Genomic DNA, 24224 nt, shown 5'->3' with positions numbered 1-24224 from the left:
CATCTTCATATTGACTCCACACTCTATTCATTTATTGTGGAAATTATGTTTTTTCTTTGTCTACATAAAGGCTTTTTTTAATGTGTTTGCTTTTTGTTTTCTGTTACTAAACACTCACCACAGGCCTTGTAACCATGCCCTGAAAATCATCCCAAAAATATCATCATGTGACAGGCTCTGAATTCTGAGAGTGTTGGGACTCTAAAAGCAATCTCTTACATGAGAAAGTGAAATTGTTTCTGAGCCCCTCCTGCTGACAACCCCCTCATCTTCAGTTGTGTCTTGATTTTCTTTAATATTAGTATTGTATATATTTCTGTTGTGTCATTTGCAGCTTTATTTTGTACCTGATGTTGTGTTTGAAACATTTTTTTTTTCTTTAAGTAAATGGTGCTGAATGTTTGTGCAGGACCACGGCCTCTTTGCGAAGGAGCGCGCCGAGGAGCAGCCGAGGCCACCAGTCAAGGCCAACGATTACTCCTCCTCCTCAGAGAGCAGCGAGAGTAGCGAGGAGAGCGAGAGCGGCGAGGGAGCAGAGGAGGAAGAGAGCCCCACAGATCGGTAACACTAACACCTACAAGGAAGCAAAGAATTCAGTACTTCCTGTTGAAACGGGTCACTCTCTTTTCAGTCCTCTCCATCAAGCTCGAGGTCATATCACCTCTTTGACCTCTGTTCGACTTTTCTTTTCAGTCACAGGGATGCAGACACCGATTCAGTCAACACCATGGTGGTTCATGAAGACGAGGGTGAGGGGGGAGAAGGAGAGCAGGCTGGAGGTTATGGAGATCAGACCATGCTGGTGCAGAGGGTGAGTCATCTGTACATGTAATGAAGCTGAAAATCTATTGTGACCTGAAGGAAAAATCAACGCAAGACATGTCAAACAATGTTGCAAAACAGCAAGACAAGGGCACTGGTTGCATGCTGTTGTTTGGTGTTTTAATGTCAACACCTCAGAGCCAAAGAGCGGTTTTGTGCATTCACCAATCTGCACCAATGTTCAGAAATTGGTCCATAATGGAATGTAGCTTAACAGAAACTCTGTTACAAGCCTGTATAGTTACTGAACAGATCCTCTGCAACTGAAATTTGTATTTTATTTCATACGTTGCCTAAAGCCACCTTATGTTAGGTTGGCATAAATCTAGATATTTGGAGAGACTTCAATATGATTCATTGACAGACAGCAAACATATTGCAAGTGGCTCATGATAACTTAAGTGTGGGAAGTGTCACCTTCATTTAAGTGCAGTACTTTTGTGTGTCGATGTATGTGTGTGTTTGTATTTGAATTTGCAATAAGCATCAAATGTTTGTGCCAAGTTTTCCGTACCAGTCTGTCTCTCTTGCTGCTTAGAAATTCAGCTGCATCACATTTAACAATGGCATTCTCGGTACCCACTGCATTGGACGATTACTGAGCATGTGTCTAATATGGATTTGAATGATGCAAAACGGAGGGTGTAGATTATCATATTTTTTGAAAAACATCTCATACAGTTTGCATAGACCATACATTTCTAGTCCTTTTGTAGAAAATTTGTCAGTTTAAAAAACTTTTCCGTATCATACAATAAGTTCAGTATCTTGTTTCCTTACTCTGATAGTTAAACCCCCTCTTGCATGTTCAGTTTCTGCTGTAAGCTTGGGAAAAATCCAGACTGTATATGGAGTCATTTAGATGATGGTGACAGAAAGCAGAACAAATTTCTAGGGAATCATTTTTTGTTTTTTGTTTTTTTTTACAGAAGTATGTAAACAAAAATGGCAAATCAGTTGGAAGAAAAGGCACATCAACTGGCTCTCCCAGTGTGCTTCATTTTTGTGGTTACTGTGATGTGCTAATCAAACAGGTCATACCCTGCTCATCGATGCAGCAGATAAGCCTCGATACAAATCTGTCACGGATATTATGTAACACATGGATTTGTGTGTGTGTGTGTGTTCCTCTTTTACCTGAAAGACCCCAGAGAAGCGGAGCCATAATGGATACACTAACTTGCCAGATGTGGTGCAGCCCTCCCACTCCCCCACTGATTCAGCCACTCACTCTTCCCCTGGGAAAGACTCTGTGTATGATGTAAGTTTTACTGATGCTAAGTATATCAGTCCTAAATTCCCGGGTTTATTTTTATGTGTTCCAGATATGTCATGAAGTCCACCCACAACACACTGAATTTCATGACACCCAGTTCAGTTTGTTAGGGGACTATCATCAAAAAATATACTTTTCAAAATTGTTGCTTCAGTGTCACATAGAAAATATATGAGATTTTAACAATCTCACCGACATGATGTTGAGTTAAACTACACTGTATTATTTTTATTCTCTGTTCCACCAGTATCAGTCCAGAGGTTTGGTTAAGGCATCTGGCAAGTCCTCCTTCACAACCTTTGTGGATCTGGGCATGTACCAGTCACCAGGAGGTACAGGAGATAACATGTCCATCACTGGTGAGTCAGAAACATCTGCTCAGAGTTTCTTGAACATTAAACAAGGAAGCTACACCACCTTGACCTTTTTATATACCTTATTATATTTTGGTCGAAATTGGGAGAATATTCTCTATCACATTACAACATAAATTCTATAAAAATGTTATTTCCCTTTAAAAACAATCAATAGGAAATTTGTGTCTAGTTCCAAACCTTGTACCATTTTGCCCCGGTTTGTGTTTTCCCTGCCTAATCAAGCCATGTCCATCGCTGCCTCCTTGTATAGGCTCCAGGTTTGAGCAGCTGAAGATGGAGGTGAGAAAAGGATCCATGGTGAATGTAAATCCCACCAACACACGTCCCCCCAATGACACGCCTGAGATCCGCAAGTACAAGAAGAGGTTCAACTCTGAGATCCTGTGTGCTGCTCTCTGGGGTGAGATGGGATTCAACACATGAGTATAAATGCATAAAAAAAACTAAATACCAAGACTGGATACCTTAAACTAGCTATATTACTTAAAATATGGTTATCTTCAACAGAGACTCAAGTTTAAAATATAGTCCAAGCATCAAGTTATTTTAATGTTCCTTATCTTTAGAACTAATATGTCAACTCCAGCAGGGCTTCATGTGACATGAAAATTACATTTGAGGCCACCGTGTACCTGTAATTGTCTTTGCGTGACATTAATAGGTCTTCTAGAGAGAACACGGCGGATCTACTTGCATCATCAAAGCAAATTTTTTCTAAAGAATTCCTGCTCTTCTCGCCTTTTTGTAAAAGCTGTTTTCCATAAGTGCCACCTTTTGCCTAGTTGATGACTGTCAACTTTTCTTTTTATGTACCAAACTGTGTAATTATTGTTTAAAAAAGTGTGTTCGACTCAACAATATAACCTTGAAAGTCTCTTCTACATCTTCAAATAGACTTGTAGATACAGTAGTTAATGGGTGAGGTTACACACACAGTTACATTACATCCATTAAAAAATATCTTTTTATACTTTACCTCTGAACAAAATAAAATATTACGAGAGTGGAGTTGCTGCAGGTCATGATGTGAAAATGAAAGCGTACAAAATGACAAATACCAGGAGTTACAACTCAAGGATACTGCTAAGTTATTTTTAGCTGTGGCCAGAGGAAAGGAAATAATTAGAATTATTTTATGCAAAATGAAAAAGGCTTTCTATTTGTGCATGTGTGTCCCCAGGTGTGAACCTGTTGGTGGGCACAGAGAACGGTTTGAAGCTGTTGGACCGTAGTGGTCAGGGCAAGGTTTACCCCCTCATCAACTCCCGCAGGTTCCAACAGATGGACGTCCTGGAGGGCCTCAATCTGCTCATCACCATATCAGGTCATTATTGCTACAGATCACCAGGCTGCTCTCACTACAGTGTGTTAAAGCTGTCTGTGGTTTTGATATTAGACTCTCATCTTTAATGGGATGCCAAATACTAGATGCCAAATTGTGCTCGTGCTAATTCAGAGGGATTATTTTGCTTTTTGACTTTACACATTTCTTTTCACTGCATATTAGAGCTTGTAGATGTTGAGGAAAGATTATATTACAATATTAAAACAAATACCTCGCTTTCATAAGAATATCAAGCCAATTACTGATGCTTTTATCTTATTTATTTATTTACATACGACAAAATTTAGAGAAACAATCAGTAGTAAAGAGTAATAGTAAAGAAATGAGTTTCTTTTCTAATTGAGCTCCTGCTGTGTGTATTAAGGCAAGAAAAACAAAGTGCGTGTCTACTACCTGGCCTGGCTGAGGAATAAGATCCTCCACAATGACCCAGAGGTGGAGAAGAAGCAAGGCTGGACCACTGTGGGCGAGATGGAGGGTTGCGTGCATTACAAAGTCGGTGAGTGACAGACAATGGCTTTTTATTACCGCCATCTATTCCACTCCCAACTAACTCTCATAAATGCATTCGGCATGGTGAATTATTGATCGCAAGGATCTGATGTCCGATGGCTTTGTGTTTGTTCTATGTAGTGAAATATGAGAGGATAAAGTTCCTGGTGATTGCTTTGAAGAATGCAGTGGAGGTGTATGCCTGGGCGCCCAAGCCTTATCACAAATTCATGGCCTTCAAGGTAAGTCTCCTCTTTCCTATGAGCTGGATATGTGTGATCAGTCAACCGGAGGAGCATTCAATTAGATTATCTTCTCACGCTCACTCACTTTCTACCCCTCCCTCCCTCCCCCCCCCAACTCCTCTGAACCAGTCTTTTGCAGACCTGCCACACAGGCCTGTCCTTGTCGACCTGACAGTGGAAGAGGGTCAGAGGTTGAAGGTCATCTACGGATCTTGTGCTGGCTTCCATGCCATCGACGTGGACTCCGGAAACAACTATGACATTTACATCCCAGTTCATGTAAGTCGTGCAGCTGCGAGACAGCAGCGTCGTGGGAGATGATGTGAAACCTACAGGAGCTCATCCCCTCTTATTTTCATCTCACACAGATCCAGAGCCACGTGACACCGCATGCAATCGTGTTCCTGCCCAGCTCAGACGGCATGGAGATGCTGCTGTGCTATGAGGACGAGGGCGTCTACGTCAACACCTACGGACGTATCATCAAGGATGTCGTCCTGCAGTGGGGAGAAATGCCCACATCTGTTGGTATGTGTCAAATCCAAAAACTAACTGACTAGGATAAAAGCATATGTATCATCTGTAATCAGCTTGTCTTGTACTAATACGGTACTTTGCTCTGCAGCTCATATCTGCTCAAATCAGATCATGGGCTGGGGAGAAAAGGCCATCGAGATCCGTTCTGTGGAGACGGGCCACCTGGACGGTGTCTTCATGCACAAAAGAGCTCAGCGGCTGAAGTTCCTTTGCGAGAGGAATGACAAGGTAAGAGAGGCAAACAGTTATAATGAGGTCCCTACCAGAGGCTGAATTCAAAGACGTTGCTGTTCATACATGTGTCTTCGTGCTGTTCCTCAGGTGTTCTTTGCGTCAGTGCGGTCTGGAGGCAGCAGCCAGGTGTACTTCATGACCTTGAACAGAAACTGCATCATGAACTGGTGAAGGATCAGCCGCTCTGGTCAGTGTGCAGAACCCAGCGGGGTTCGGATAAGGAAGTGCATCGGAAATTCTCGCAAAAGAACGCATGCACACAACACCTCTCTCTCTTTTTCTCCAGCTCACTGTCACTCACGCATTCATACTCCAAAGACACACACACACACACATAAACACACATGCTCTGATACACATACACACACACACAAACACACACACACAATCTCTAAATCCATTCCAGCCTACACTCCTTAAGATACAGTTTCTGCCGAGGCCCCCCTGATAACATTCTCCCTGGAATCATCATGAAAAATCACTGATGAGCTTCAAATGTTAATACCATCTATTAATTTGTACTGTATATATTCTTGTCTTGATTTACTTTACTTGGTGGACCTGTGTTCAGTCGTAACTATTCAGTTTCTAATTGTGAAGTATGTTAAAAAACATTCCTTGATGGTTATACAGTACATTTTGAGGAAGGCATTATTTACCAATACTGTATGTGGAAATGAAGCTGTAAATAGATAACACCTGACACTTAGATTTCAATCATTTGCAGGGTTCTTACAGTATATTGCCTCCATTCAGTGTGTTACCACAGGACACACGTATGTCAAATAATGAAAAGCCGGCACACTCATCTGCAGCGGCTTGTGGACCCTCATTGTTTTGGGGCTCCTACAATTTCAGGGAGGCTTAAAGGAAGAAAAAAATATTCACAAAGGGAGATTTAAGTCAGGGCAAAGTAGCTTGTTTAAATATTTTTAGTTATCTTTAGTAGACAGTAAACTAAAGTCCTGCATTTCCACCAACCTTTTTCTGGCCTCAACGACAAACGATGTTGCAACTCTTAATCACAACGCGTAAGCCTTGAATGCTTCAGAAGCGAAATACATTTCAGTTTAAAAACAAATAAATGATAAAAACAATCAGAGGTTTCATAAATGTGCAGTACTCAAAAAGTAGTATCAGTACTGTGAAATCTCCTGCTTTGCCTTTTTTTTTCCACTGGTTTAGCTGAAACCATTAATTATTTGACTCATCAGGCTTGTATCTAAACTTTTTTGTTTTCATAGATTTACAAAAAAAAAAAACCAACAATGATATTTATATGTAGTGATTCTGTATTGGTATTAGCCTACTGGTATTCTTACTTTTACTCTACTGTAATTATATTGCTATTATATTGCAATATACACTATTCTTGTGGAGTCTTTGTTTGAAGAGGGGAGTTTGTGCATTTGGCTGGTAGTGTTAGGGAATATGATGACATAACTTTGGAGGAGAGAGAGCGGGACGGGACGTTTGTCAGTAAAGGAGGACGTTGGGAGAAACGTGGTAGGTGGGTGTCACTGAGATCATAGTGATCGAGGGAGATCATTTTCGGGGACCCTCCTACCACGCTGATCTACTCTACTGTATAATATTTCAGTTTTATTTCATTTGTGTGGCTCTTTTGTGAGAAGTGTTTGTCTAGGGGATTGCAATAGAACAGCTCTTAGTGTTTTACAGTTGATATTTGTCTCGGGCCAGTGGAAAGACTTAGTTTAGGGTGACTCTGCAGTACAACAGAGGACTCCCATCTCATCAGGCACTTTGGAGAACATTGCTGGAAACACATGAGACTTAATATATTTTATATCTATACATTCTGCCAAAGTTCACAGGATATTCTGCCACGGGGGGTTATGAATCAAGGCCAAAGGGAATAAGAGAGTTTAAATGACGAGGACAAACTCATCCTGCGGATCACTAAGCAATGTTTTCCTCTCAGTATATGTATACTGTACATCCATATCATGCTTTATCAGCCTGTATATCTGCTGCATAAGAAAAATAACTGTGTGCTCTCATACTCCAAACAGTATGGTAGACGTACTGCATGAGGCAGCGTTATCAGGAAATAGCTGGGGGATTTTCTGACAGCAGTAGGTAGGTCAATACATGAATCAAGCTTTTTGTTCAGTGAATCACCAAGCTGCAACAACACCGTGCTGCCGCGCCTTGTTGACGTTAACAAGTTTAAAGTCAAGGTGGTTTTTATCTTATCAGCACAGAGTTGTTAGGAAAGTATCAACATTTTTCAACAAGGTAGTTCGTCTGCTTATAAATAAATGCTTACATAAAGAACTGGACTGTACATTTTTCATAAAACTGCCAGTATGAGAAGCTTTTGGATACTTTGAAGGGAATCTTTGCTTAGTGATCAACAGGACAGTCTGATAAAAGTTACCCTTTTAAAGCTGAGGAGATATATTTTATACAGAAAGCTATTAAGAATGCAGTATACGTTCAGGGCAGAGAGCTTTTAATCAAAGATGATATAAATAGATGGTTAATTTAATGGTTAGATTATAAAACAAACTGTACATGGGCATGGAAAGCACTTTCACTTAAGTAAACATAAATTTACGAATATATCACAAGCAGATACTTTGGTGTGCATGTAAGCCATTGAAATAGAGTATATAGTACTGTATCAAAGTTGTTTTCCCCTTTTTAGCAAGTGTGTTTCTATTCTGAAATTTCAGTTCTTTCCGTTATGTGCCATGACGTGTGTACATTTCAAATGTCACAGTTGCAATTACACCAGGAGCTCTGGCACCTGTGCTTTTTATGGTCAAATCATTCTTTTTTATCAATCTGCCATGTTTACAGTTTAAGCAGTGCCTTGGAGTTGGGAAAGTGAGAGGTTTTAGGATGAGTTATGAGCCCCCCCTCCCCCACACACACCCTACACACACACACACACACACACACACACTTGTCTCTTACTTGAAATCCCATAAAGAAGAGACACAACTATATTTGCTCCCTCAGTATGATTAATGTCCAGTTAAAAGTGCACTTAAGTCAAATCCAGAATATCTGGTAGATAGACTTGAAATGCGTTTTTGACACACACATATAACACATCAAATTCACAGATATTAATCAATTCAGAAAGTTGCAATAAAAAAAATAAGTTAATACATGTCCAATTAATCCAGTGTATCACGTAAAAGATCTACTCACAGCGGGAGCCAGCATAGAGAAAAGCCATACGTATGAAACCTGTTTTGTTTTAGAAAACTTAACTTGTACTTGTGCACAGATCAAATTAAACTCTGTGTGTGACGTAGGCTCTTGCAGCAAAGATGAGGTTAAGCGCTTATTCTTTAATGATGTTGATCGTGTAATCTTGTAGTGGGGAAAGTAGCTTGATATATTCTGAGAAGCCTATTTTATAAAATATGTAAATTAGTCTATATTGAGAAATAAAAAGTGAATGTACATCTATAAGACAGATTTGTATTTATATAAAAACGTGTACCGCTCTATTAATCAAAGCACAATGTATTTTACGGCAGAGAGATCAAAGCTATAACTGAGTGTAACAAAAAGACAGAGATTTTCTTTTTTTTCTCATTCTAGCGGTCGTCAAAACTCGTCGGTGTGTTATCAGTCTAGTAGTTGGTTACAGTGAAGCAAGAAGTCAGCTGAGACAGCCGTGCGTATGCGGACAGACTTTCTGCTGCGTTACCCTAAGAGTCGGCTGTGGCTGTGATTCAGACGCTTATTAAACCAGTGGTGACTCACAGATAGGTGTTGGATCTGGCCTCGGTGTAAATTGCCCATGTGGGCTCGACGGGGATCATCACACAGGTGGCGCAGTGATGATGTGAAGGGCGTATTGGCCTTTGTTCATGAGGTTATTTATTGGCTTCTGGCTTCAGGATTATATCAGAAAAAAGACAGCGACTGGTCACATTCACAGAATGCCGACAAAGACAATTAGTATTATAATGTCTTTATAATGTAAATTTCATGTTTTGGTCACCAGGTGTGAAGGTGTGAAGTGTGATTTTAATACTGAGGTTGGTGCACAAAACACTAAAAACAGAGTGACGGTCAGACATTTCCTCTGCCATTTCGTTTGCAGCATCTCATGTGTTGCCTAGTAACATCATCCAGTGCACCTTTTTTTTAGGAAGGTGTAGGAGCTAAAAATCTAATTTGGCGTTTTAATGTTGCTGAGTTTATTTTTGAAAGTCTGCCTTCCCAGAGACGACAGACAGTGATGACTTTTTAACTTTGGTTTTGTATAACTGAACATTTGATGACACTGACATGACAAATATAATCAACACATATACTGACATAATATAAAAATGTAGTTGAAATACTTGCTGTATTTCTACCTTTGCTGTGGTGCACAAGCTTAGCGTGACACATGACACAACTTCCATTGACAAGTTATAGATGATAAAATGTACACTGGAGATATACACACAGCAAAATACTTCACAAAGTACTATTTGTGCTGCTTTTACAGGAATATTCACTCCATGTAAAAGAAGCTCTTCATAAAGATTAAAAAAAAGCACCACCATATCACATCATATATTTATTCTAACCATCTTTATTTCCTGATTTGTGTGGACTGTTCTTCTGGATACAATTGCAAGTAGATTCTTGGATGTAATTTGGACATGACTTGTAGTAAAATCAGACTTTTATGATCATTGTTTTACCAATAAAAATAATCTCAAAACTAGCTCCTAAATCTTGTGACTCAACATCATAACTAATGCCTTTTGATAATCATCTACATTTAGATTTTGGGACTTTGAACTTCCAAATATGAAGTTTGTTGCCTCATTTAATGCATCCTTCTAATGGGTTGCTGTGTATGACACAGAGGAGTAGCTCTGGTTTGGTGAATTTCCCTAAAAGCACCGAAAGTGCTATTTCATTTTGTGCCAAGAGCCATTAAAACGCCTGAACCTCACAACTCTTTTTATGTCAGTCTGACCATAAGTGAAAGCAGATTCGATTGCTGGATTCAAGTAACTCTGAAACAGCCAAGATGCACAAACAAGTTTGCTGTCAGAAAGAGAGAAAGAGGCACCACTCAGTTGTAGACGGAGAGCTGAAGGTGTAGAACATTGTCCTGAGAAATGATAACATTTCTTTTTTTATAAGCAATACAAGCATTGGAACAAATCAAAACGCTGTGGCTGTCCATCTCAGTATGACTTGTGAAGTGATTCTTCAGTGGCCTTTGGCAGACTGAATGTAGGCTGGTTTGTGTGTCGCTTGCTACAGAAATCGTTCTCGCTTTTTTTTTTTCTTTTGTCTGTAATCCCAAGAAAACAACTGCTTCTCTCTGTCAGTTTAACACAATCAACTGTTGGGATGCTCGTTCTTGTTTTTGCCGTAATGAAATCCCAGAAATTGCCTTTATGAACTCGGAAGTGTCGATAAACAGACGGTAGATAATATTCTTAGCTTGTATTTCTAATTCTAATCAAGTGTGAATGGATTAGCAGCTGTAGCTGGGTGGGAGTGAGGCTGATCAAACTTGGGGAGCTCAAAAACAGAAATCTTTGGACAGAACTACAATATCTATTATTCTTTTTCAATAACTTTTTTTTTAAAGACAGTAAACATTTGCAATGTTTTAGTGTGTGCGCGCGTGTCTGTGTTACTCGTGAGAGGTTAACTCTAGATTGTATTTCATAGACTGATAAACTTTAAACTTTCAAAAGATTGTGTTGAATGAATTCATGTCTTAATACAGAATTGTTTGAAAAATAAAACACATTGATCTCATATTAGTCTTGTTTCATTTGTTTGTGTTCTGATAAATGTCCATAATACAATGTATTTCTTATTTTTAACAATTCAGTCAGAAACTGAAACGTCAGTGTTTAACCACATGATGGTGCTAAAATCTCCTGGGATCTGTTGTTCTTGTCACTGGATCTGAGTTACAAATACGAAACTGCTGCTGCAAAGAAAGTCACAGTTTCCACTTTACAGTTCAGTTTCTCAGCAACACTATTAAATTTATTAAACTAACTTCCTGAAAGAGTTAGATCAATTGTTAAAGGATAAACCTTTCATCCTTATTTTGAGATTTAAGGATGCTGAGCTGCAGCACCCCCTGCTGGCTGGAGTTAAAAACACTTCCTGTATGAAACATTCAGCTTAATTCAAACCAGCAGAAAGGGATAAACACATGAAGTGAAAGTGAAATGAATTTTGTAAGTTTAAAAAAAGAACATGAGATGAATTCCATGTGTGCAGAAAGCATCATTATCATTATTAGGGAATGTAATACTTGTTAATTCTTTCTGCACTTCTCAGTTCCCTTATCTGTTAATGTCTCTTTTATCTCCAGATGATAATTTTCTTTTGACAATATATCAAAATTGTCTTCAATTTTATATGGAACAACAAACATAAAAAATGAAGAGGAAACATTTGTTGTGTGGCAGGGACGAGGGAGGGGTGAAATGAATCATGGGTACAAAAACTCAGTAATCTAACTCAGAATCCAGACTGGAGTTCCTCAGAATTCTTCTGTAATGGAAAATTTTCCCTTCAAGAATAAATCATTTCCTTTTCTCCAACTTTCCAGTGTTTCCCTCCTGATTCAGTTGACTGTATTTTACAACAAAATATATGGTTCAATTCTAAAACTTTTTTTCTTGGAATAATTTTTTAAAATGTGAACTACTTTTACCCAAGCTACTAGTGAGTTACAATGAACAATTACTGGAAAAGATGTCAAAAAACACCGCTGTGAGCTGAGCACAGATGACGTGTTTTTTGTGACATATCGCACTACTGATCCACATCATTCAAGATAATATTTCATTGGTGATGATCAAGATTCTCTCTAAACATCTCTAATTAAACAGGTTACTTGGTTTCGCTGTGGAGAACTACGACGACCGAGTCCCCAAACAGGATACTTAACACATCACCACATAAACTTAATAACTGTATGATCTGTTTGTTGCCCTGTTTGTCAGAACATATTAATACGAGTTGTAGGTTTTTAAAGCAACCCTCTTTTCAATTTGACAATCCTACATCCCATTGTTTTAGACACAGTGCGGTAAAAAAAAGAAAAAAAAGAAACCACAATAACTGGCAGGAGAGGCTATTATTTATTAATATTATGTACAATTATACCATCATAATGTCCAGATAACACAATGACAAAGTCAAAGTAGGAATACTGGCTCCTGCTTTATTAAGATGTGTCTTATAATGCTTTCGTTTTTCAGCCACCTTCTGAATCTCAGATCTTTTTTGAGTTAATTTAAACTGTATCAATATTCTCTATTAATAATCCTTAAAGTGTATCTGAGGCACACAGGGAGAACATGAAGAAAATAAGTGTAAAAAATAAAATAATTAAAGAAAACCTGCAGAACACATGTACTGTATTTTGGGGGGTACATAGCTATAAAAACAGTGACTACATGGTGGCATGTTTCCAGCCAGATGAAAATAAAAGTTGGTATTTTCCTCGAACTCCGTCGATCATCAGTCTGTCCTGTCTGTAGTCAGTCAGTATTATTATTTTTTTCCTTCAGTGTTTATGGACTCACATGATTCTCTCCCACCACTGATCCTCCTTCACATAACCATCGCTGAGATACATGTGGTACTGAGACAAAAATAGTACAGAAACATTTGTCTGAAGTGCATTTTGGACTTCAGTGTAAACAAAGACAGAATTGTCCAATAACGTCTTCTCCCCTGCTTAACTCGAGGAGCGGTGTCTCTCAGGGGAAAAAAAGTGTGTGTGTGTGCGTGTAAATGAGAGTGCGTTACGTGTGTGTTAAAAGGCTTCAGGTAATAGTGGCATTTGTGTTTTTTATTTGTAGAAGAAGCTGTAGATTCAACTGTTTTTGGTCACATTTTGACATTTTACAGATTATAAATATATGTGTGTGTATGTGTGTTTGTGTGTGTGTGTGTGTATGTGCTGCCGTGCACTTAAATCAGCTTTAGGTAGTGTGGGAATGTGTTCACGTCTTGTGTTGTCTTGTCCTGCATACAGTGGGATGTGTGTGTGTGTGTGTGTGTAAACTCTAAGTCATACTATATATTATGTACAGTACAATGTTGCAGTTTGTCTGTTGAATCTTACATACAGTGTGAATACAGGGTGCAAACTATGTCCCAAGATGTGAGCGGTGTGTGTTGGATGTATGTGTGTGTTTGCCGTTTATGTGCATGGCTCATGAAACCAGTCAGTTCCAGATCTTAAGGAAGCTGTCCCAGGACCCGGTGCTCACCGCCATGCCGTCATCCGTCACACCCAGACAGCTCACACGATTGTCATGGCCGGCCAGGACTCCTGCAGGAGGCACGAAGACGAACAAAAGAAGACTTGTTACTGCAAAATGTTTTGCGCTCGAGACTGAGCTGAAACTTCTTAAAACCCACACAGAACACAGCAACCTTGTGTTTATCACCACTTTAACTCAGCGGTTTGACCAAAGATTTAAATGTTTCACAAAATAAGGCTGTGAACACGGAAATGTGACTGGAAGAGGAACGTGTGAATTAAAGCTCTAGTTTCCCAACAATGAATCATATGTAAACTTAACTACTAAATGGTTTAATCATCACTGGTTTCAGTCCAAACTCTTGAAGTATGTCTTTGGTATTTTCCCCAGAAACTCTAACAAAAACAACTTGGGATAGAGCCACCAAAACTAAGACACTCACTTCTATTCCTCAATTTTTTGATTCAAATGCTCTTTTTTTTATTAGTTTTTTGAGTGAAACATGGCAGCTGAAGCTCAGATGTTACAATATGATGATAATAAGGACTATTATGACCCGTGTATAGAAGTTTGTTGATGGTGAAAGTGTATAAAGTGCAAAAATACAACCCAGCAATCATCAACCTGTAGCCAAAAGAGAACAAAACTACAAAAGACTGCTGATGTCTCACTAAAGTAGCTCCATAATGAAAATAATCCTCACTGCAGCTTCAGGTTGAACCTTTTTAGAACTGCTCATTAACATCTCACTAGTACCAGCTGTTTTCTCTCGTCTGTTCCACCCACCTGCTCTGTCTCCCTTCATGGCGTCCCAGATGTTGCAGTTAAAGTCATCGTAGCCAGCCAGCAGCAAACGGCCGGAGCGTGAGAAAGCCACGGAGGTGATGCCACAGATGATGTTGTCATGGCAGTAGAGGCTGAGCTCCTGGTCTGCACGCAGGTCAAACAGCCTGCAGGTGGCGTCATCAGAGCCTGTGGCGAAGGCGCTGCCGTTGGGAAAGAACTGAAGAGGAAGTAAAAGAAGATGGATGATAGGCAGGAAGTGTGGAGTACTATAAAAATATATTAAAGTACACTATTCTATATCAGGATACTGTTAACAAGAGGGGAAAACATCCTCACAAGATGATTAGTATTAAAATATGGTGGTCATGTTTTAATCCGTCCACCTGTCGTCACACCATCAGATAACCTGTAGGGTGCACCAGTCCAGACTCCAACTGGAGGTCATCTCCTAATGGTCAGGATGTCCATATATGGTGTTAATTGATAATCTTGTTAATCCTCTAGTGTGCTCCCAGTTTAAATCCTTCCCAAAGCTGGAGACAAGACAGTGTGTGACGTCACGAAGACAAATCCTGGAGCTGCTGTGTTGATAATGTATTAGACAGTACAAAGGACCATCACTCTAAGCCTCTGCTGGGGCAGATATTAATGCCTGTTATTTGGAATTTGTCAATAGACAGTTTACTTTAATATATATATATATTTTTCTATTTATTAGGACTCGTTTACAACGTTTAGGGATTTCAATAAGATTAAATAAATAATGGTCAGAATTAATGCAGTAGAGGCCAAGATATCCAGACTTTTAGTGTCTAGTATAGTTCAGGCAACAAAAACACTGGATCCTACACTTCCCATAATGCAACTCTCATAATGCAGCATCTTTCATTAGATCCCCCCTGCCTAGGACTGTAAATGCCTACATCTTTCAAACACCGTGCCACACTTAATAAGTTGTTCGCCATAAAGTCTTTAAGCCCAGGCTGAGATGACCCTGATGACATCATCAGAGTAATTTTTTAAGACTCGACAAAGCTCCTCCAGAGCTTCAGCAGACATTATACAGCTGTTTTTGTTCACTGATTAGTTCTCCTGCCCCATTGAAACTGTCATCGATCCCAAATAAAAACATACGATGAATGAAGATACATATTTAACAACTTATAGTTTGGTTACAAGGCCGCTCGCGCCCTCAGCACACTCACACAGATGGCGTTGATGTCCGACTCATGGCCTGTGAAGGTCTGTCTGCACATGCTGTCCCTGATGTCCCACAGTTTGACCGAGGCGTCACAGGCTCCTGATACGAAGGTGCGGAGGTCAGGCGACAGGGACAGGCTCATGACGTCGCCGCTGTGGCCCGAGAAAACCGTGGTCTGCTGACTCGTCTCGATGTCCCACAGTGCACTGGAATAGAACATGTGCAGAGTTAGACGGCGACCAGCTCAGGAAAAAAAACGTTTTCTCTGCACGTTTTGATCAGTGTGACTCACCATGTGGTGTCTCCTGAACTTGTGATGATTTGATTGTCATCAATGAAACGGCAACATGACAGGTAACCTGAGAGAACAGAAAGTGTTTGGATGAGTCTCTGTTGTGAAATACACACACAAGCACATTATATACATTTATATATTTATATCAATTTAGATAATAAATTATTGGTTAACATGTTTGCTTGTTGCTACTGTATGTAAATATCTGTTGTATTAATGCACTGACTCTACTTAAAATAACAGTTTCCTTGAAAGAGACCCGATACTTTATTATATTTTACATATTTTCATCTTTACTACAAATAGCTCTGGCCTTTAAAACCTTATCTTTGATTGATGGTCAATTCTAGCATCGTTTTAGGAGATTATTTATAGATTCAATTATTTTTTTAACCCCACACAGGCTGCATTCGACCCCAGTAAAGTAGGGCGGATTGTATATAACCTGGATTTTTACAGCTGAACAGCAAGAAGACACAGTTTAGAGAGATTTTAGTGAGAAAATCAAACTGAAGCTGTTAAAGTGAGGGAGAAGGAAATAAAGGGATTTTGGAAAGAGAGATATTAATTTGCAGCCCAAATCTAAATCTTATTTGTTTCACACCAAAAATACGATTTCTAATCAACATCTACTAATAATGTATTTTACTGGATTCATCATCATTGTTCTGTGTCCTTCACAGATTGTTAATGTAGTATATTTGTACCCATTTGCAAGAAAAAAGTTACACCGATAAATACATTTTGTGTAATTGCATGGAATTCCAATTAAATTGTTTTGACTAAAACAGAAATCTACAAGCAGAGAGACTGTGTGTGAACATCCCATACTATATTTTTAGGTCAGACGCAGAACAATAAATGAAATGAAGGAAAAAGTAGAGTATTCGCACAGCTCCTGAAGTGAAGGCAACATTTTGACCCCATCAGGTCTTCATCAAGGAGACTTTGGGAATTATAATCCAGTGTGCGGACACTCTGCTTTTTTCCAATAAAACAGAAATCTACACATCTGTTGAGCCAAACACACAATCTGATGCATGTCATAATACTGTCAAAAACAATAGACAAACTGTGTTGAAGATCTAATAACATACAGAACTTAAGTCGCTACAGTGTCACAAATCTCACAGGCAGGAGCTGATGTCTCAGCTCATTACGACAGTGCTGCCCTGCGATTAATTAACCATGTAAATGAAATCTTCATTGTTGAGCGGTTTGGGACCGGAGCTTTCCCACGAGGCAGGGCACCGCTGCGCGCTCGTCTCATCAGTTTGACATTCACAGGAAGAGTTGAACGCAAACAAGATGAATGAGAGCACAACATTCTCTCACCTGTGTGGCCAGGTAGTTCCCTGCTGACCCTGACGTTGCCCTCACGCGTCTTCAAGCAATAGATGGAGCAGATGTTGTCAAGGCCTCCGCAGGCTACGTAGTTTCCAGAGGGGGCGTACGCACAGGTCATCACCCAGGAGGAGCGCAGGGGGATGGCGTGTATCTAGGAGGGTACATGGGGACATGTAACTTTTGGAAGAAACCAAGTGCAAACCCTTAATAAGAGCATAAAAAAATCAAATGCTGCTGGAAATGTTATAATAAGTCATAGCAGTGGTTCTAAGGAAGCTGTTATGACTCAGCCACACTCCTACAAGAGGAAGACTTCACTCCACTTTCACTTCTAGTTCGGACGGAGGCCAAGTGTGACTCTTTATCCAGTTGATGACCTGATGGGAAGAATTATTTTGCAGACTTTACCTTGTTAGTGGTGTAGCTGTCCCAGACGATCAGTTTTCCATCTTGAGAGGCACTAACCAGAAGCCTGTGGAGACAAATGTTCAAGCATTTCATCCAGTGAGGAGCATCCAGTTAGGCGAAGTGTTCATTTTCTGATTAATTGATAGTTGAACCTTATTTGAAACAAACATCCCATTTTTCCACAGTCACTGATCTATCAAGCATACAGACAGAAAGTTTTTTTTTTTAAAAAAAGGGAAATCTGAAACTGAAGTTTTACCAAATATTTCAGAGTGTATGCACATGTGGATATAACTGCAGCTTTCTTGCTATTTGTGCTCCAAAAGACACTTTTGGATGATTTGGCTCCCTGCTGTTGAAAACATGGAGATGACACAATAACTATGAGTTCAAGGTGCAGATAATCAGGTCTCTCTGTTGGCTGGTTGGTCGGTTATTTCAAAAACTATTTTAAAGTGAAAGTGAAACGTTTCTCACTTAAGCTCAGTTGGCGAGGCAGGAGACCATACAGTGAATCCTGAAGCCAGCAAATGATTTAAACACAGCTGGACTCTTGGAACCAACATGGATGGTTGGTTAGAAGCTATTTCCAGACAATAAACTTATTTTATATACCAAAAATTATATTTTTATTTAATTTTTCTTCTAGTGGGGGCTGCATCTGTTTACACAGGCCTAAACCTGATGCTACGTTGGTTTGACAACTCAGACCATGTTAACATGTCGTCACATCATCGCTCCATTATGCTGAAGTATAATGTATTTTCCTGCTGTCTGTTTATTGGCCAGTTCAAAATGTCCCTTTTCTATTGAGCCACTTCAGGTGAAAAGACATTTAAATAATGTGCAGAACCAGTAAAGTAAAAGTCTTTAATCACAATCAATGCCATTACATCAAAAACAGAAAATGTTTTTTACACTATAGTCTCACCTTGAGTCTGACCCCCAGTGCATTGCGTAGATCTTAGCGAGGTGGCCCCGCAGGGTGCGTCTCGTCCGCATCTGAATCCGCCCCACAGGATCCAGACCAGCGGTTATCTAGGTTATAGTGAGGATATGTTAACCAAAGAGTTAGCTGTGGGTAAATTCACTTTTTTTATTCATAACTGTCTGTGATGTAAAGTTCTGACACTTAAGACTAAACAGTTAATATTTCATGATATTAATGAATGTACATGTAAAATTTAATTTCTGAATGATTGTATTAAAATAATGTATAAAGCTCAGCACAGCACAAGACCATGAGCACCATGGTCCCAACTATGTGTTAAAAAATGAGAAGAAGTCACAAATTCATACAGCTTTAAGGTTAATGGGGCTGGATTTTTTTTCACACGATACAAGATTTGATATATAAAAAGATTTCAAGTGGCTGCTCTGATTTTTGTGTGAACCAAACAACTCTCAGGTCTTTGGAGAATCTACACATCTCTTACCATCGGGGACATTCAGTGGCTCTTACCTGTGTCAAGGTTGAATCTCCACATGCTTTCCTGGCATCCTGTAAGACATGGAATCACAGGATGATTAAAAAATACATTACAATAAATAAACATACAGTATCAAGTAAAGCTAGGTAAGGTAAAAACTGATCTCCAAAAACATTTAACGTACTCTTATCTGGTTCCTTAGCTGCTCGGCCTCCTGGCGAAGCTGCTCCAGCTCACTCATTTTGGATTTGTCCGAGCTGTCACCTGTATGTTTGGGAAGAACTTTAAATATCAGACTCTCAAAATCTCAAAATTAATAAAAATGTCTGCCGATATATATTATTTAGTCCCAGTAATCCAGGGGTCAAATTTCATTAAAAATGAATCAAGTAAAATAATTTACTTAAATTACTGTTTGTCCCTGATTTGGGCAAAAAAATAAAATAATTAAAAATAAAAACACACATTTTAATCTCTAAATTTACTAAATCCACACAGTGAGAAAAAACCCTGTAATCTGTTTATGCCTGGTTTAACTGAGGGGAATAATCTGTAATGACTAAGCTGCTATGGAGCAGCCAGCATCGCTACCAGGCAGCAGATACTGAGCGAACACTCCCTCAAAAGCCGAGCAAACCTGTTACACTGTGCACACACAGGGTGAGTATAAAGCTGGACACAGTCATCTTAATGGCTCCCCTGTCATCTGAGGCACTGTGGTTCCTTATAATAAACATACCAGGCAAATATGTCCAGGAATAGCTGCAGTCTCATTTCCTAAACTAGAATCCTTTTGCAGTGGGCCAGCTGGGGTCACACACACTGTACATCACATCACGCTTTCAGTAGGAAGCGGCGTTTCCTGTTCCTGACAGGAGCACAGTTACAAATCCACACAGCTTCCCAATCAGGGAGAACAGGGAGCCGTGTATATTTGCATTTGTGCAGCCATTCAAATTCACAATAATGCTCCATAGCAGACATGCATCTACAGTACACACTGCAAGGAAGAGAAATTAGCTACAGTAGGTCACTGTTCCCTGGAGGGACCTGCGACCAGATGGATCACACGGCACTAATGGAAGCCAAAAGGGGTGCATCATGGGTCTTGGTCTCCTGGCACAGCTGCTCATTTAGCCAATGAGGAGCTGAGGGGGGTGATGCATCAGAGATCAGGCCTGGATGAGTCCAGCCAGATGCTCAGATGCTGTTTGTTGCCTGTGAGCATCATAAGCATATTTGTACACTTGTATGTGAGAAACACACACACACACACACACACACACACACACACACACACACACACACACACACACACACACAAACACGGGCAATTTTGACCTTTTGAAATATTTTTGCTTTATATCACAAAGTCTCCACCTGCAGGGATGTATGGCCTATAGCAGCAGACAGGATGATGATGAGGAAGATGAGGGAAGCAGAATAAAGCATGTGCTCAGCACCTGAACACTGAGGGGAGGTTACCGGCCTTTTGAGAGCATCTTTTCTAACACGAGTAGAAATTCAAAGATGCCAAAGTGTGACTGGCCCCACCCCTCTGAATGCACATCTGATGTGTAACTACACCAACATGGCTACATCTGCAACTGGAGGAGAGTACAGACAGCAGCCTACAGCCACTAGTAAATGTTAATGTCAGAGAAACTGTGTGGCACAAGCTCACCCCCCCCTCCCACCCCCAGGTTTTAAACATGCAGGCCTGGGCTGGGAGCTCCCACAGCTCCGCACTGAAATAAAAGCCGCAGTAAAGAGAAAAGCGGGTCCAGGCCAGACTGAAAGGGTGCAATTCATAAGGATTTTATTTCACTGCCTGCAGATTCTCAGTGTATTCAAATAGGAAGACAGGCCCCATGAATGCAGGCTACATCACATATTGATCAGCACAGGGTGGCTGATGAAGGCCTTGCCCACATCTTGTTTCAGATACTGAGCTCCGACAATGCGGATGTAGATAAATTAATTTAGTCGGAATGATGCCATGAATAGGCACATCATCACCCAGCCATCTTACACTCTATAGGCCGGCCTACAGCTGCTGTCACAGCCTTTCATAATGGGTGGCTACCTGTTAATTCTCCCGATGATTTTGCTGCTTTTTTTTCCTGCCGTTTAAAAAAAAAAACTGAAAGCAACGTCCCCAAAATCCCGTGGAGGATTTAACTAATGTCTTTTTCTCTCATTAAAAAAAATAAGGTGCAAGAGGAGATGATGGCAATCCACTTATATCTCCGTGTGTCACGATTAGGCTGTTTCCAAATCCTTCAGTAAACAGGCAAACGGAGGAGGGCTACACACATTTCCATTTCTCTGCTTTAGTGGGAGCTCCTGAAAAAGATGAAATCTGCTGCTGTTGCTGCTGCTGCTGCTGCTGTGAAGCCGTTTCCTTCTCCGAAATGCTTTGCCTTTTTTCACGCCCGACAAGTTAACAAAAGCATCTTTGTCCGGTAAAGGCGTAAACAAACACAATTATAGCCCCGGCTCGGCCCATCAAGGATTGTCCATTAGATACTATTCAGTCCGTTTTACTCCGATTCTGCTTTTCGTGACGTTATCCTCGTTTCCTTCCTCTCTTTGGTTTCCTCCTCCCTCTGCCGACACTTCATCAGGACAGCCGCCTCAGTCAACAATGCATTACTGAGTAAAATCTGCAAAGTGCCTCATGTAGCTACAAATAATGAGATGAAAAGAAAAGTGTCTGCCTGCAAGAAATCAACCCATCAGCAGACTGACTGCGTGTGTTTTTCTTCCAGTATAATGAACGGCCCTCTCGGTCAGTTATCCACACGGTTCCTGTTTTTTTTTTCTCTCTCTGAATATCATCATTCAGAAACAGGCTGCCAGATCACGCGGTGAGCTCTTGCAGAAGGATCCTCAAATCCGGGCCATGAAGCATGTTTCAACCACACCCATCTCTTAAATACTAGTAAATCCCATGACCCCCCTCTGGTCAGACCACTCTGCAGGTTTGAGATCCTTCTCCTCACATGGACATGATCTCAGTTTTATCTGTTCAGAGGGTGAAACTATGAGGTTTGAGGTTAACAGATACATGTCAGGGACTTTCAGGGGTCCCTGAGAATTAAATGTTTTAATTAATGATTGTTTTATACTTCGCAGGGTGCAGCACAATACGGAATGTGAGAGCAAGGCACTGGGCTTTTGGATATAAATAATAATAATCGCCCTCTCCACTGGTTATATACACAGAAAACAAAAATTACAGAATTTACACCATCACCCAGAGTCAATCTGAACACAAGAAATCAAGAACATCAAGACTTGAACTGATACTTTCATCAACTGCTGTTAACATTTTTAATACATTTGTAATTAATCAAATAATATTGACTCAAATGATATGGAGTAGGCTAAACCTGGGGCTTTTGATGCTCCTGGGCATTGGTCCCAAGCGGGTAGCTCTGGGTCTAAAAAGTAAAGCCAGTGTGGTAGTGCCTTAAACCTGCGTTCTCCCTCATGGCCAGCAGGGGGCGACTCCATTGGCTCCGAAGAGAAGTACGTTTGTATGGAAGTCTATAAGAAAATGACCCTACTTCTCACTTTATTTATTAGGCCTACCTTAGTAAACAGTTTCCTAATGAGTTTACGGTCTCATTAGTCTCTAGTTTCAAGTTTTCTTCAATATAGCATGATGTTCATTTTGTAAATTATGTATTATTATGTGTTGACAAGTCGCTGCAATGGCGTTAACGTTGGCTATGTAATGTAGTCACGGCATAACCCCAGATTCACATAGTATAGGCATAGCTGTAGTCGTTGCTATGTCAGTGTGTTTTCAGTCCATGAAAGTTAATTGTAACATTTTAGTTACCTAAAAAAGTCTTGTTCAGCATTAGGTTGTACCGAAAGGCCCTCTAAGAAGCCAGAATGGTTTTAAGTTTGTTCTTCACAAGTGGAAATTAGCATTAGCATTAGCATAATCACAGTTAACCATGGACTGCAAATGCACTGTGCTAACCAAGGTAGCAGCTAGCAGCTAGCATTAGGGTCAGCTCCACCCTCTTGTCCAAATATGGTCACTTCTGACTCCAAAAATCCAAGATGGACATAGTCAATATGGCAAACTCGAGGCTTCAAAAAGGGAGTCCACAAACCAATGGGTGATATCACAGTGGCTACGTCCATTATTTTTATACAGTCTATGGTTGGTCCTGGTCTTGAAGAATGACCCTGTGTCAAAATCTAGTTTTTAAGATATAATAATTATTATATTTTGCTCATTTGTTGTAAAGTTGTGTTTTATCAAAGTGCACAGAAAAGCTGGGGCAAGGTACTATTAATCCATTATAGGTGTACACTGCAAGGCTGCAACCAACAATAATTTTCATAATCAGTAGGTCTGACAAACGATTTTCTTATCAAGAATTTAAAAAAAATTCTAATCAATTGAATTCTCAGCTAATAAAATGTCAGTAAATAATGAAAAATGCTGATAATAATCCCTGAATCCCAAGTCAACATATTCAATGACTTTTTTTGTCTAACGAATAGTCACAAACCCAAAAATATAGCGTTTACTGTCATGGAAAACAAGCAAATATACACATTTGAGAAGTTGTTGTCGATGCCAATTTGGCAAATTGGCATTTTTGCTTAAAAGATTCTAAAAAAGAATAAATAAATAAACAGTTAATCAAAATTGTTGCCAATTATTTTTCTGTCAATCAAATAATACATCAATCATCTGCTCATTTCACCTGTTGGGGGGTAAATGGGGGCCCAACAACAAATTTCTCCCCCGGGGCCCCATAAGAGGTTAATCCGGCCATGGTGGAGGCTTTTGTGTAGGATGTTTAGAATTTAAATGTTTTTAATTAATTCTCCCAATATTGATAAATCTATCTAGCTTTTTCAAATCATCTACATGTAAGTAAGGATTACTTGATTACTTGATTACTATCATTGATTACTTGATGATATCGTAATCAAACGTTTTGGTCAGTGATGGGTCTTATGGTTTTGCTGTATGTTTTATGCAGATTTAACAGTCCAACAGGGACAAGAAACAAAAAATAAAAAAGGAGCCGTAATATATTCAGTAGTAGATCCTCTGTATTAACCTACATGCAAATGTTGCCAGATGCTATAGAAACTGTTTGCATGTTTGGTTTAAAAGACATAAACTGACTCTTGGGATCCATTTTTTG

At 39.8% G+C, this 24224-nt stretch overlaps 2 protein-coding genes across 5 annotated transcripts in view; one reads left to right on the top strand and one right to left on the bottom strand.

Annotated features, from left to right (window-relative positions):
* Positions 1-11091, top strand: part of mink1 (misshapen-like kinase 1) — a 32546-nt gene extending 21455 nt beyond the window's left edge. For all 4 annotated transcript variants that reach the window (XM_042430106.1, XM_042430105.1, XM_042430108.1 and 1 more), the window contains 12 exons: positions 410-561; positions 694-811; positions 1967-2083; positions 2346-2457; positions 2726-2875; positions 3656-3799; positions 4185-4319; positions 4454-4554; positions 4687-4836; positions 4926-5085; positions 5183-5322; positions 5416-11091. In XM_042430106.1, coding sequence (XP_042286040.1) covers positions 410-561; positions 694-811; positions 1967-2083; positions 2346-2457; positions 2726-2875; positions 3656-3799; positions 4185-4319; positions 4454-4554; positions 4687-4836; positions 4926-5085; positions 5183-5322; positions 5416-5499 — 1563 coding nt within the window. In that variant the 3' untranslated portion in view covers positions 5500-11091. The remainder of the gene's footprint in view (positions 1-409; positions 562-693; positions 812-1966; positions 2084-2345; positions 2458-2725; positions 2876-3655; positions 3800-4184; positions 4320-4453; positions 4555-4686; positions 4837-4925; positions 5086-5182; positions 5323-5415) is intronic.
* Positions 11092-12427: 1336 nt separating this feature from the next.
* gnb2 (guanine nucleotide binding protein (G protein), beta polypeptide 2) lies at positions 12428-21959 on the bottom strand. The gene is made up of 10 exons (XM_042432192.1): positions 21125-21959; positions 19223-19302; positions 19071-19109; positions 18540-18646; positions 17609-17672; positions 17189-17351; positions 15851-15917; positions 15563-15764; positions 14358-14574; positions 12428-13639 (listed from the first exon to the last, which is right to left on the bottom strand). Exons 2-10 carry the CDS (start codon positions 19277-19279, stop codon positions 13533-13535), a joined length of 1023 nt encoding a protein of 340 aa, XP_042288126.1. The 5' UTR covers positions 19280-19302; positions 21125-21959; the 3' UTR covers positions 12428-13532.
* Positions 21960-24224: the final 2265 nt, after the last annotated feature.

This window comes from Thunnus maccoyii, chromosome 13 (genome assembly GCF_910596095.1).
Source record: "Thunnus maccoyii chromosome 13, fThuMac1.1, whole genome shotgun sequence".
Lineage (NCBI taxonomy): Eukaryota > Metazoa > Chordata > Actinopteri > Scombriformes > Scombridae > Thunnus > Thunnus maccoyii.
The sequence above is the reverse complement of the archived record's forward strand: the minus strand, read 5'-3'. Positions and strand labels throughout refer to the sequence as shown.